The following is a 13784-nucleotide window of genomic DNA, read 5'->3' as shown; positions in this document are numbered from 1 at the left end:
GGTCGGACAGCCAAGGCATTGTCCTACCCATGAATATGGTAAAAACATATCATCAGGATATGATTTTAGTTGCAATACTGTTTGGTAGGTCTGATTTCTAGGTTTGAAACAATATCATCAAATATTGGGCAGTTCAAATATAATCAGGTTTCTGGGATCCTGATGAAATGGTCTACCGATTGTTCCAAAAGACAAGAGAGGCAAGAGAGAATTCTCTTCGTCGACTTCCCATCTTTTTAATAAAAGTGACAAGCAGCGGATTTCTTTGTGGTTTATCACCTCAGAACGAAAGAAAACAATGCGAACTTGCATTCCGAGGTGATGAACTGCAAAGGAATCCTCTGCTAGTCACTTTTATTTAAAAGAGGAGAAGTCGATGAAGAGAATTCTCTCTTGCGTCATTCGCCCTTTTACCAGATAGAGCTTGAATTTCATTCATCGGACAATGGACTCAAAATAAATAATGGCAAACATACTATTTTTTGTACAAAAAACTTAAATAGTCTAGCAATTTTATTGGCACCTATTCTCAATCATCAAGTTGTAATGCATCAAGACTGAATCGGACTATAGACTCAAAAGTTTTGGCAAAAATACTATTTTTCCATGATACACCAGAAAGTCACCGATACCGCTAGGTGGATTAATCAATGTTTTTCTCAAATAAATTCTGACTACACCACTGCAAATAAAATAAAACATAAGTTTTTTGTTATTTAATTGCAAATTTAATTTTTTTAAGGTGATTCGATTATCCGGAGTGAAAATAAAATCGATACTCCGGATAATCGAGTCCGACCTGTATTACAATTGAATATCACTTCAATTTCGTTTCGGCAACATTTGCCCGTTTTCAAAGCAATTATTTGTTTTTTGTAAACTCATTTGTTTTTAAGTTACTTCGATACAAAAAGTCAAAGTAAATATCAACCCTTTTCAAATGTTGGTCTACAAATATGTTAGATTATGCTAAATTGCTTCCTAAACAAATTTTTATACGCCCAAAATGTGTCGTTGGTTTATGATAGGCTGCTGAACTTACATTTGGTGCTGTAGTCATAAAACACGCTGATACATTTTCACTCAATATGGACATGGAAAAAGTTTTTGTTAGAAAAACTTTTTTCCCTTAAATATGTCACAGGAAAATTATTCCCAGAAAAGTTAAATAATTGAAATACCTATCTGCAGAAAAAAATTCACCGATTTCTGAGATGAGGTTTTTTGTAATATCGATTTCAATTTTTAAAAACTAATTTCTTTCAGTGTACAAATCGGTTTTTTATTTTTTGGATATTTTTCCAAAAAAACTTCAGGGAATTTCACGACAGTCCGCTTTACAACACTTTTTTGTAGGTCTTGTCATTTTAGAGTTACATCGATTTTTTTAAAATCAATGAAAAAAATAGGCCCTTATAAAATGATACTCTTGACAATTTTTGAAAAACTGAGTAATACCATATCTTTATGCCCACCAAGTTTCATTCAATTCTGAGATGGTGCTGCCAGCCCCATAGAAGGGTTGCGCGAAATTCGTCCTACGATCCATTGATATTTATGGAAGTTAGCCAAAAGTCGAAGAAGTAAATAATAATTTCTTGGGACCATTATGGATTTGAAGAAGTTTGTGGGACCTGTGATGTCTGCTGGAAGCTAGTGAAGATTTTTGAAAATTAGAAGCAGTCTAGGATGGGCTGTGGAACAAAAAGACGAAAAGACAAGAGGTGATGCTGACTGAGACAACATTTTGAACAATCATTTTAGAGACATAGGAAATTCTAAAGCAAAATCTAGCTTATAGTTCCACAGAATTTCTTCTTTATTTCATGGGCAGTTTTCTAACCAATTTACAGTGAGTCTGCAGCAGCCACCGGGTGATCAGTGTATGTGTTATTTTTTCTTTAGTCGCGAGACAGCGAAGTTGAATAATTAGTGCTTGAAGTATCGTACACTTGTAGTTTCGATCGAAATAAGCGCGATTTTTTTACAATTGGAAAAGAAATATTTGTCCTAAAATCGAAGAAAATAAAAATTATGTGAGGATTCTGTCCTGAAGGACCCGGAAGGATTTAGGATTGATTATATGTAAAAAGTGCAAAGATTTGTTAACATGTTTCCCAAATCGGCATATTCCCTATTTGTCCTACCCACGACTTGGAACGTGGATGTGCCTCTGTATACCTTGTATCATTAGTGTTCTGATCAAACACCAAGATATACCAGACTGGAAAACCGTCTGATTATAGAGCCCCGGCAGTGCTAAAGATGATTATAGATTCTCGAAATAATGTTTGAGCTTTTTTTTGTTGTTTGAGTGACTTTGCAGTACAAAAAAGTCATCTCCATTCAGCACAATAAGAGCAATGAAATTCAAGGAAACAGTCAACTAAAAGAGTCATTCATATCAAAGGCGACAATAACATAATAGTCTCAAATTCGATGAGATGTACATTGCCTGCTTACCCTTGATTTCAATCTAAGATAAAAATGGCATAAGCATGAGGATTACTACTCCCGGCCACACCCATCTTTACCGTAACTAGGGATAGGAAAGGAAATATAGATGTAGAACTTACTTAACGAGAGGCCCCCGACTTGGCGACGCCCTCATAAGTTCTACGGAGTTGGTGGTTGGGTAGAGTATGGTTGGTCATGGAGGTTTGCCTCAAGCTGGCAATTCAACCCACAGACTATGTTGTTTACCTGTTTTTATTTAAAATCTTGCCAGCTGGCTGTCGAAAGAGTATGCTAATATTGATTTTATTTAAAGTTTATTCTTTAAATAATTGACAGGCGATTTCTTAAACTCAATCTATCAATAACTATCTGTTGAACAAATCTAATATCATCGAATACAAAAATCAAACCATGCATTTTAAAGATTGAAGTATTTTCGCGATTTCTGATAAAAAATTCAATAGCTCTTTGACGTAAATGGCCTGAATGCACCACCACCAGAAAATATTCATCACGCGCTGATCTACCAAAATCGATTCTCGAATATTTTGCGAAAAAGAATGTGCTTACACTCTGAACTGAAATTACCATCATCTGTTCATAATTTTAGAAAATATTTGTAAAACAAAACATGGTGGTGTTATTTTAATTTCGCTGGATGTAATAAATCTCTCAAAAAAACTCATATGTGGGTTGAAAAATATCAAATGCAATCACACATGACGCAATCGTGTTAGCATAATTCTTCTAGGGAATTTAAGCCTGGGTTAGACGGTTGGTGTGAATGAACAAGCTCAACATGTGTCATCATCTGTTTTGAGAGGTTTCGAGCATGTTTGTAAGTGGCACATCAGAAGTAAATTCATTTTTCATCACGTTATTTAACAATATGACGCAGTGCATCTAATGTAAATTTTTACGCAATTAACACTTTTTTTCGAGAATGTAAGACATTTTTTTCCGTGGAAGCCGTCGTTATTAAGCATCCGCGATACATTTTATTTCAGGGAAAAATCTTATTCTCAGTATATACGTCTTTAAAAGTATTTTGCATTGCAAAATATTTGCGGTTTACTTTTAGCTGCTTTTTTCATATTAGCCAGTGTCACGAAATCAGCTTCAGCGTTGGATTCATGGATCAATGAGTAGAATGAATTCGATGAATGAATCATTGCACTTGTCCAAGCTAAACCAAGCATTACCTACCGTCCCCCAAATCTTAAATCGTAATCAAACTGAAACTTGTTTCAATTCAAATTCAAGTCTTCATCAAATTTGAAGGAACTGGTTTTCTATACAAGCTATTATATGGGCTGTACACAAAATATCTTCCTTCGGAAATCCGGTTCTATCAATTCAGAAAAAAAAACTGTTTCATTTGCTTATTTACCTGGCACGGGAAATGCAAATGATGAGCGATTCATAAATAACGTAACCATCAACTTTTATGTACAGCTTTAATATTTTTTGTATTATTTAGAATTAGTGGTGATGGACCTCTCGCGTTGATAAAGTTTATTGGCTTAATGAGGAGCGTCAGTACTTCAGGAAAATTGATCGTTTATGCACATAGATTATCTTGGTGAATAATGCAATGTGTGAGGAAATATAAACATACCACTGTGATTGCTTTTCTTGCTTTTCCTTCCTTTGTGTGTTTGTGCTTTTCTTTTCCTTTTTTTTCCTTTGTGTCACAATGTCAATATTCTTTCCCACTAAGGAGGAATGTCCAAGCTCTCTCCGGTAATCGTTACACTCATTGGGATCAAAGCTGCCTATTTCTCTGTGATTTAAAGATGATTATCAACTCTTCTTATGCAACGTACACACCAGTCAAGCAGTTTGACGAACATTGACTCCGCCCCCAAGAAAACGCTTCGGTTGCTGCTTTGTTTGAACGTGTGTGAAGTTGTTCGAACAACCATTTGACAGTTGGCGTCTGTCGCGGTTGGAAAAAATTAAAACGGTTTGATTTTGGTTTGAGTTGTCGGGGGTGGAGTCAAGGTTCGCCGAACATGTTTGAGCATTTGTAGTGAAGTTGCACAAACCCCCATATATTTTTTGATGGTTGGTGCTCGAGTTGGTGCTTCGGTCGTTCATGTGTGATATTGTTGGTCGAATAAATTGATTGTTCGTGTCGCTGTTGGTAAAACTTGATGGATGTTTGAATAAACGTCGAAGCCAGAGGCATTGCAGTTCCTAAACGTGAAATTAAATTCAACTCCATTATTATTGACGACGATCTTCAGCTACTGCTAATTAATAAAAACGTTTCGCTATTGTGAGCAATACCAACTTTGTGAATAATGTTCTGAAGTTGGATCCCAGTTCGAAAACCTTTTGAAAATTAACAAAAAATCTTAAAAAACCTCAAAAGCCAATTCCAGCGCTTAAAGAGGGAAATAAAATTTTATTAACAAATGGCGGAAAGGCTCAAAGACTTGCTCAGCAGTTCGAGAGTGCCCATAATTTTAGTCTAGGTCTCACTAGTCCAATTGAGGATCAGGTTACACGGAGCTTCGAAGCATTCTCAATCAAGAGAATGTTTTTGACCCTTCGTTGGGAATTAATTTGAATGAAGTGAGATCTGTTACTAAAAAAATTAAAAATATGAAAGCCCCGGGTGATGATGGTATTTTCTACATACTTATCAAAAAACTTCTTGAGAGCTCTTTATGCTTTTTGGTTAATTTATTTAACAAATGTTTTCAATTGGCATACTTTCCAGATAAATGGAAAAAGGCCAAAGTTGATCCAATTTTGAAGCCGGACAAAAATTCAGCTGAGGCATTCTAGTTATCGCCCAATCAGTTTGCTTTCTTTAATAGGCAAACTGTTTGAAAAGAGTATTTTAAATAGAATGATGGTTTATATTAATGACAATTCTATTTTTGCTGATGAGCAATTTGGTTCTCGCCATGGGCATTCAACCACTCATCAGTTATTAAGAGTTACGAATTTAATTCGGCTCAACAAGTCTGAAGGATATTCGACTGGATTTGCGCTTCTTGATATAGAGAAAGCATTTGACAGTGTTTGGCATGAAGGTTTGATTGTAAAATTGATGAGTTTTAATTTTCCTCTGTTCGTTATTAAACTGATCCAAAATTATTTATCAGATCGCTCACTGTAGGTAAACTATCAGAATTCTAAATCTGATAGATTACCTGTAAGAGCTGGTGTTCCCCAAGGCAGTATACTGGGGCCCATATTGTATAACATTTTTACTTCTGACTTACCTGATTTACCACCAGGGTGCCATAAATCTTTGTTTACAGATGACAGATGACAGATGAAAAGGCGAAGCCTTCGTGTCATTTGTAGTAGATTGCAAAAAAGTTTAGATATTTTCTCCACTTACTTGCGAAAATGGAAAATTTCCCCGAATGCTTCCAAAACTCAGCTTATAATTTTCCCACATAAGCCGAGAGCTTCTTATTGGAATCCTTTTAGCAGACATATTGTCACTATGAATGGGGTTCCAAATAATTGGTATGGCGAAGCAAAATATTTAGGACTTCTGCTAGATTAAAAATTAACTTTTAAAAGTCACATTGAAGGCATTCAAGCCAAATGTAACAAATATATTAAGTGTCTATATCCACTTATAAACAGAAAATCAAAACTTTGTCTTAAGGACAAACTTTTGATTTACAAACAAATGTTTTGACCAGCCATGTTGTATGCTGTGCCAATATGGACTAGTTGCTGCAATACCAGAAAGAAGGCACTTCAGAGGAATCAAAATAAAATTTATAAAATGATTCTGAGGTTGCCTCCGTGGTATAGTACCAATGAACTTCATAGAATTTCTAATATTGAGACATTGCAACAAAGTCCAACAAAATAATTTCCAATTCAAGACAAAAATCGTTGCAATCTTCTATTGCAACGATTAGCTCCTTGTACCATTAGTATTAACTACGTTAAGTTGAGTCGAGGTTTAATGGAATATTTAGGTTTATGATATAATGTACCTAATGTTATATTTATAAAATGAATTATGGCACAAGATCTACTATCATAACTATGTATATCTATTACCATTTAGTTTAGAACAACATAATGTAATTAATGTTTAACAACACAGTGTAAAATAGTATGCCTGGTAACAGATTCCGAGTTGTCATCAAATTTTTTTCAAGGAAAATGGAGGTTTATAAAAGAGTCCGACTGCCTGGCGTTGGTTTGGTTAATAACAACTTCGGGCTACAGGATCGGGCTATCTATAACAAGCAGTGTACTCAGAGTGTTTTTCGTTATCTGCGGAAAGAGAAGAAAAGCATCGCACAAAGCTGCAAAAGTGTTGTTAAATTTTACTGAAAAATATAATGCCGAAAATATTCAAACTCAGCGACTAGAGAAAATACCTCATGAATTATAAAAGAAAAGGAAAATGTTTCAACAAATTTCGGCAAAGATGGGAAGAAAAAATAAAAATTGTTTTCGATACTAGTAATCGAATTTGTCAAACGTTGGTACAGCCGCAGGCGGAGTCTGTGAAAAGGATAGCTGAACGCAACGATTTTCGTAAGATTAATAAATATAGTGAAATCTTGTATATAAACCTTTAATTGTAGTAGGTGTAGCGTGTAAAATTAATTCGGTGAAATATGAATCAGATAATGACGCGAAAGTTGGAGATGTATCGGGCGATGAATTCGTGGAACCACGTCCCAAGAAGATGAAATCATTTTTCCTTGGAGCAATGGAACAATGTCAGTTCTAGACATCTATGGTGTCCGAAAGCGCAGGTGCAGCTCTCCTGACAGCTAGTGTAAATTACCTAGGTCTTGATACCGAACATTTATCCACCAGTCACTCTTCAGTTAGCAGATTGAGGTTATTATTATGTTTGTTAAACATATTGAGTGCAAGTTGTTAATAAAACCTCTATAGAGCCGCAAGATCATAACATAACATACAAAAGAAAAACTTTGTTTCGGGCTATGCCTTAGTAGTACACATTGATACTAAGCAATTATTAGGACCCTAGCGAGAAACCAGAAGAGCGACTGGCCGTTACAGTCTCAGGTAACGGATACGAACAGCACCTTGAGATTCCAATGAAGGGAAGAGTATTGCGGATAGTGTTTTGACGTAGAATACGTCCTTCGGAAAAAACATAGGGGGGTCATTCTGCAGAATCAAATTTGAGACCGTCACGAATAGTGGTCAGGTAGTATGAGTTGATAACACAGCCATCATCCAACCGATTTTTATGATTTTTGTATCAATCGATCGACAAACTCTTTAATATTTTGCACAAATATTAAAAATAATTGAATAAAGGCGCTAAGCTATTAAAAAATTGAATTTCGTCAGCACTGTTGAAAATTTGTTATACACAGTTAATTGCCTACATTTTGGCTATTAGTGATTTGGCGCGTGAATTGAGAACCGGAGCACAAGCAATGGGACTGCAAAGGCCCTGACAGAAGCAATCTCTGCCGACGCTGCGGATTGGAGGGACATGAGGCACCATGCTGCACGAAGCCTACCAATTGTTTGATTTGTTCCAGCAAAGCTGTGAATAGCAAGCACCCCATGGAGGGTTCGAAGTGCCCAGCGTTTAAGCGTGCTGCAAAATCACAGTGCAGGTAACGCAGCTGGCTTGCTCGGCCTCGCCCGAGTGTTTGGTGTGCGCAGGTTTAGAGGAAACGGCGCAACACGTGTTGTTCGTGTGCCCACGTTTTCGCGCAATGCGTGACCACATGCTTGCCACATGTGGTCTGGACACTACCCCGGACAACCTAGTTCGGAGGATGTGTAAAGATGAAGTTGGCTGGAACGTCGTTTTATCGGCTATCGTCCAAATCGTCTCGGAGCTACACAGAAGGTGGCGCGTGGACTCAAGGATGGCTAGTTCAGGCGCAAATAAGAGGTGGTCCAAGGGTTCGGAGTCGGCTTCATGGGTCATACCGGTGGTCATGCCCTGTGGTCGAACTCGATCCTTTTATCGAACAAGTGGCCGCGCGAAGAACAACATGGTATCGTCGCTTTCGCGGCGTCGGTCAACCGGGCAGGTTCCAAGCCCGAGGACGGAAAGGGGTCCTCGTCAAGGCTGGGGCAGGCGTAGGCATCGCGTCGGCAAGTCCCTCTGTGTGTTGGCGAATAGACCCTATCGCAGAGAGGTCAATTTGTGGTGCACGCGGCATCATCATTCTTGATACCAGTCGTGCAGAGGGAAGCAGGCGCGAAGTCGACCCTTCCGAGGACATAGGGCGTGGTAAGGCTACCTGGAAAGCCGGCAATGCGCTGGCACGATACCATGGTGTTCTTCTAAAAAAGCGAGTCACGATGTTCGATGCTGCAAGGACACGCAGCTAACCTCGAGGGTGCGTTGTGCACTGGCCCCCCTTTGGTGGTCCCTAACCGCGCACTTCCTGGACAACCCATGATGTCTGTTGAGCAGATTCCCCCTCCATTGCACAGTGGTGCGTTTGGCTTAAATCGTGAACTTTTTGTTTTACCACTTCAGGGTGTTATTTTTTGGCATCGGTGTCTTCGGGAATAAATTTTAGAAAAATATGGCGCATCGAATGACGAAAAGTTGTAGTTCCAATTTTTGCCACAGGTGGCGCTGCAAAATGTAACTTCTTTAATAAACGATTTTTAAATATGGTGTCTTTGGCAAAGTTGTAGTGTAATTTATTATGAATTTTATTGCTGAAAACATTTTATCGCTGTCCATCTATAATCGTTTTTGAAATACAGGCGTTTTTTTATGGACAGACCCTAAAAAACAATATTTAAAGATATTTTCGAAGCTAATAGTTTCAGGTCAATACAATGTTCTACAAAAATGTATATATAATCAAAATAGACCACTTTCTGGAAGATACCAGGGATGTTTTTTGCAAACATGACTTGTTATCGGCGATTTAAGGTCGAAAATAGTAAAATTTGAGGGCTTCATATGCAACAGAGGGGCAAATTGGGGCAAGGAAATCCCCACAGGATTTAAAATATCTAGTCTGTAGTTTCATATGCATATAATTATGTCTGTCTACACGTGTATCCAAACAAGTATTTCTGAATTTCATAAATCGACATTTTCAACTGATATTTATATAATAATTGAGATTTCACCACACTGCATACCACGCTGTTGAATGTTAATGTCAAAAGAAGTGCAGCGTGAAGCTATTTTTTGTTCTCTTCATCCAATCATTTCACACAATGCAAATCTGACGTCATACGCTAGTAGGGATGTCTTAAAATACCGAATAATCGATTAGTAACTAATCGATTACTATTTATTCTTATTGAATCGATCCATCGCTGGCTAATAATCGATTTAAAATTAATCGATTACCACAACGATGAATCGATTAAGCGAAGTAATCGATTAATTTACGACATCACTGTAACGCTAAGCGAGAGAATGAATGAGTTGACACCTTAACATTATACAATTACCAATGAATCCCAAGAGTTCGGGTCCGAGGAAGGCAGCCAAAGCCTATTAGGGAAGTGTTGGCTGGTCTTGATCTCGAATACATGTCCCTTGTCCACCAATGTTTGAAAGTTGCTGATGTTAGACTTTAGCTGTCGTAATCCCTTAAGAATGTCTTCTTCTTGTTGTGTACCGGTAAACCTCATTCGTATGTCTTCCTCTCGTTGCTGTCTCCCAAAAAACATTTGTCTCGTTACAGAAGTGAAACATCGCCAAGGATTTCAACTGTGAGAACATCAGCATTGTAATTAATTAGGCACCTAAATTCCCTTCCTTTCCTATTGTATAATTGTATTCCCTAATATTTTCGAAACTAACAGTTTCGACCAGTTTCGACCAAACCGCGAGTCTTTCGGTTCCCCAAAACTAACATTAGTGTATAATAATCATGAAAAACTGTATTCCGGCTCCGTAACGCTTCACGGCAAATGAGTCTTCCAAATAAATGATAGTTTAAAAATGAATCCCAAGCAGTAGCTGGTTTTCTACCCAGCACTGCCAGCATTCAGGCGCTATCATATATACTTCGATTAATCGATGAATTGTTGAGATAATTGAATTATTTTGAATCGATTGCTTATTAACGGTTAATCGATTCAAGAATCGAGAATAATTGATAAGTTACTAATCGATTAATCGGGAATAAACGACATCTCTATTAAGTCGCAAATTAATCGATTACTTCGATTAATCGATTTATCGTTGTGATAATCGATTAATTTTAAATCGATTACTACCCAACGATGAATCGATTCAATAATCGTCAAGAATAAAGAGTAATCGATTAGTTACTAATCGATTATTCGGGATTTTACGACATCTCTAGGAGCGTATGACGTAAGATTTGCATTGTGTGAAATGATTTGATGAAGAGAACAAAAAATAGCTTCACGCTGCACTTCTTTTGACATTTACATTCAACAGCGTGGTATGCAGTGTGGTGAAATCTCAATTATTATATAAATATCAGTTGAAAATGTCGATTTATGAAATTCAGAAATACTTGTTTGGATACACGTGGAGACAAACATAATTATATGCATATGAAACTACAGACTAGATATTTTAAATCCTGTGGGGATTTCCTTGCCCCAATTTGCCCCTTTGTTGCATATGAAGCCCTCAAATTTCACTATTTTCGACCTTAAATCGCCGATAACAAGACATGTTTGCAAAAAACATCCCTGGTATCTTCCAGAAAGTGGTCTAATTTGATTATATATACATTTTTGTAGAACATTGTATTGATCTGAAACTGTTAGTTTCGAAAATATCTTTAAATACTGTTATTTTAGGGTCTGTCCATAAAAAACGCCCGTATTTTAAAAACGATGATAGATGGACACTCGGTGTCTTCAGCAATAAAATTCATAATAATTTACACTACAACTTTGCCAAAGACACCATATTTAAAAATCGTTTATTAAAGAAGTTACATTTTGCAACGCCACCTGTGGCAAAAATTGGAACTACAACTTTTCGTCATTCGATGCGCCATATTTTTCTAAAATTTATTCCCGAAGACACCGATGCCAAAAAATAACACCCTAAAGTGGTAAAACAAAAAGTTCACGATTTTAGCCAAACGCACCACTGCGTATTGCTTAGGAAAAAAATACATTGATGGACTTGAGTATTCGTCATCTTTTCATAGTACACAGGATTTTGTTTTTACACGATTTTTTTTCGCTCGTATTTTTGATCGTGTGACTTCAATTTGCCATCAAACTCTTCGCAACATGTTTCAAAAAATCCAGAATAAATCAAAGAAAAATCACATGGTAATTAATATACGTTAAACATTTAGGATGAGTGGAAAATTGAGAAAGTGTAAATCGTGTAAAAACAAAATCCAGTGTAATCTCTATTAAAATAAGACGAATATTTTAGTCTATTAGTGTACACATATAAACACACATACCCAACACTATCATATACATAAACACACACGCACAGTATTTTTTTTATTATATGTATTTTAGGTATCTATATTATTGGAAGCGTTTGGTACGGAAGGTCCACGCTTCCTTGTTTTCCCCTCGATTCCAAGCTATTAAGTAACTTTAGGTATTCCTGAAGTCGCTCAATATCTAGGAGTCACCTCCGCGGTACATACTGCGTAGTTGGCCTGGCCATATGAAAAGAAAAATGACGGAATTCAGAAACCGTCATTTTCCAGGATACGAAAGTATAAGATTAGATTAGATTAGACAGTAATTATTTTTATTTTCAATGGTATTAACATGACTGAGGCCAATTTCTGAGTTATGGTCGGAAAGGAATTTCAGTGTCTCCAAAAATTGGTATCAGAAAAGAGTTATTTTCGTTGAAAGTAATGAATTGGAATGCCCGCCCTTTAAAGGGTTAGGAAGATAAATTATTCGATTTTTAACAGTTCATAATGTGCATATTGCCACTATAATTGAAACCTATCCAAGGCTTGGACTTTCCACGAAAAGAGATCAAATTAGTTTATCTATAGAAAAGATCGTCTTCACAGCACCAGCGCCTGCCTGTCTTCTTTTCGATGCAATGCGCAGCTGAAAGCTGATCTTCAAATACTTACTCGCAACATTCCGTTCAATAAATTGAAGAAGCTAGAAATTTAAATCATAGCATCTATATTCCAGAGGTTTATTTTCTCCTCTTTCCTTTGCCTGCTCTAGTATTATCATACATGCATGCTCTACGTTACTCTGATCTACCTGGTCTAGCTTATTTTTGTCGTTCTGTTTCGCTTTATTAGTCCTCTGGTTTTTCAAAGGTAAATTTATGGTTTTTTCTTTTCTCCGATTAATTTGTCGTAAACCAGAAAGCAGTCTTGTCGCATTTCATTGTGTCTCTTCGATTGAATACAAATACAGTATATACTTTTGTTCTTAAACAAGTATGTAAATAATAAGCAAATATTTAAAAATAATGAGTGCTCATATATAATTACTTCATATTAAAATGTGAAAATAAAAGTTTAGCGTACATGCCAATATTTTGCAAATAATCCCGCACTTCTTCTTTTACAGATACGCTCACATTCCACTTTATTGACAATCAGACATCAAATTACTGATATGGATACGCTCCAAAAGCAAAATACCACTGGGCTGGACGAAACGCATCTATTTGGCACGGTGCCGGACGCGCTGCCCGATGAGAATGATCCATCGCTTGAGTATGCCCTACAGTCAAAACTCAGTCTACGTTCGTCCTCGCCCGAAGCCAACGACAAAAGCTCCGGCATTGGCAGCACCGTGAGTAGCATTGCAACGGCCGACAACGTGCAACAGAAGACATCGCCGGACCGCACAAGCGGTGATTTGTTTTTGCCGGCTCGATTCTCGGGGAGCATATCTCCGACCATGGACGAGACAGCCGGGCAGAGTGAGAGTCTACAAACCGTTGTGATTGACATTGAAAATGGAGATGGTAAGTTAATGACATTTTATTTATTATTATTCATATCACCGTATCAAAAAACTTGCAAAGTTCCTAGCGTCATAATTGAATGTTTTATTTTAATCGTCGAAGGTATAGCAGCATGAGCTGGATATGAACACGTGCTTCATGCACACATTCGTTGTATTTGTCTATATGCCATTCGAACTACCCGCACGGAAAGCTCGTTTAGAGCTTTTCATGCTGCGCAACATAGCGATGCGATATAGTGGATACAGCGCTACATGTTTGTACATAATGCTTTTAATTATACAGTCGTGATTTGTTAGTTGGGCCACAGCATCGACCAAACTAAATCGTTAGTTGGGTCAGCTGAGAGCCTTTTGAACATGTGCGCTGAAACACGTTTTCTATGTTTGCAATGAATTTTACACGTGAGAGCTTTTTAACGGGCGGATTCCTAACTAAACAATAA

The 13784-nt window shown here is 37.2% G+C and overlaps 1 protein-coding gene across 7 annotated transcripts in view; it reads left to right on the top strand.

Moving 5' to 3' along the window:
• LOC134211509 (aldehyde dehydrogenase, dimeric NADP-preferring-like) overlaps nucleotides 1–13784 on the top strand; it is a 137570-nt gene that overhangs the window by 24283 nt on the left and 99503 nt on the right. For 6 of the 7 annotated variants that reach the window (XM_062688412.1, XM_062688410.1, XM_062688411.1 and 3 more), the window contains exon 2: nucleotides 12937–13339. In XM_062688412.1, the coding sequence (XP_062544396.1) occupies nucleotides 12937–13339 (403 nt within the window). Of the gene's footprint in view, nucleotides 1–12669; nucleotides 12804–12936; nucleotides 13340–13784 lie in introns of those variants that run through there. The other variant, XM_062688414.1, reaches the window with a different exon arrangement.

This window comes from Armigeres subalbatus, chromosome 2 (assembly GCF_024139115.2).
Source record: "Armigeres subalbatus isolate Guangzhou_Male chromosome 2, GZ_Asu_2, whole genome shotgun sequence".
NCBI lineage: Eukaryota > Metazoa > Arthropoda > Insecta > Diptera > Culicidae > Armigeres > Armigeres subalbatus.
This window is presented reverse-complemented; position numbering and strand designations above follow the sequence as displayed.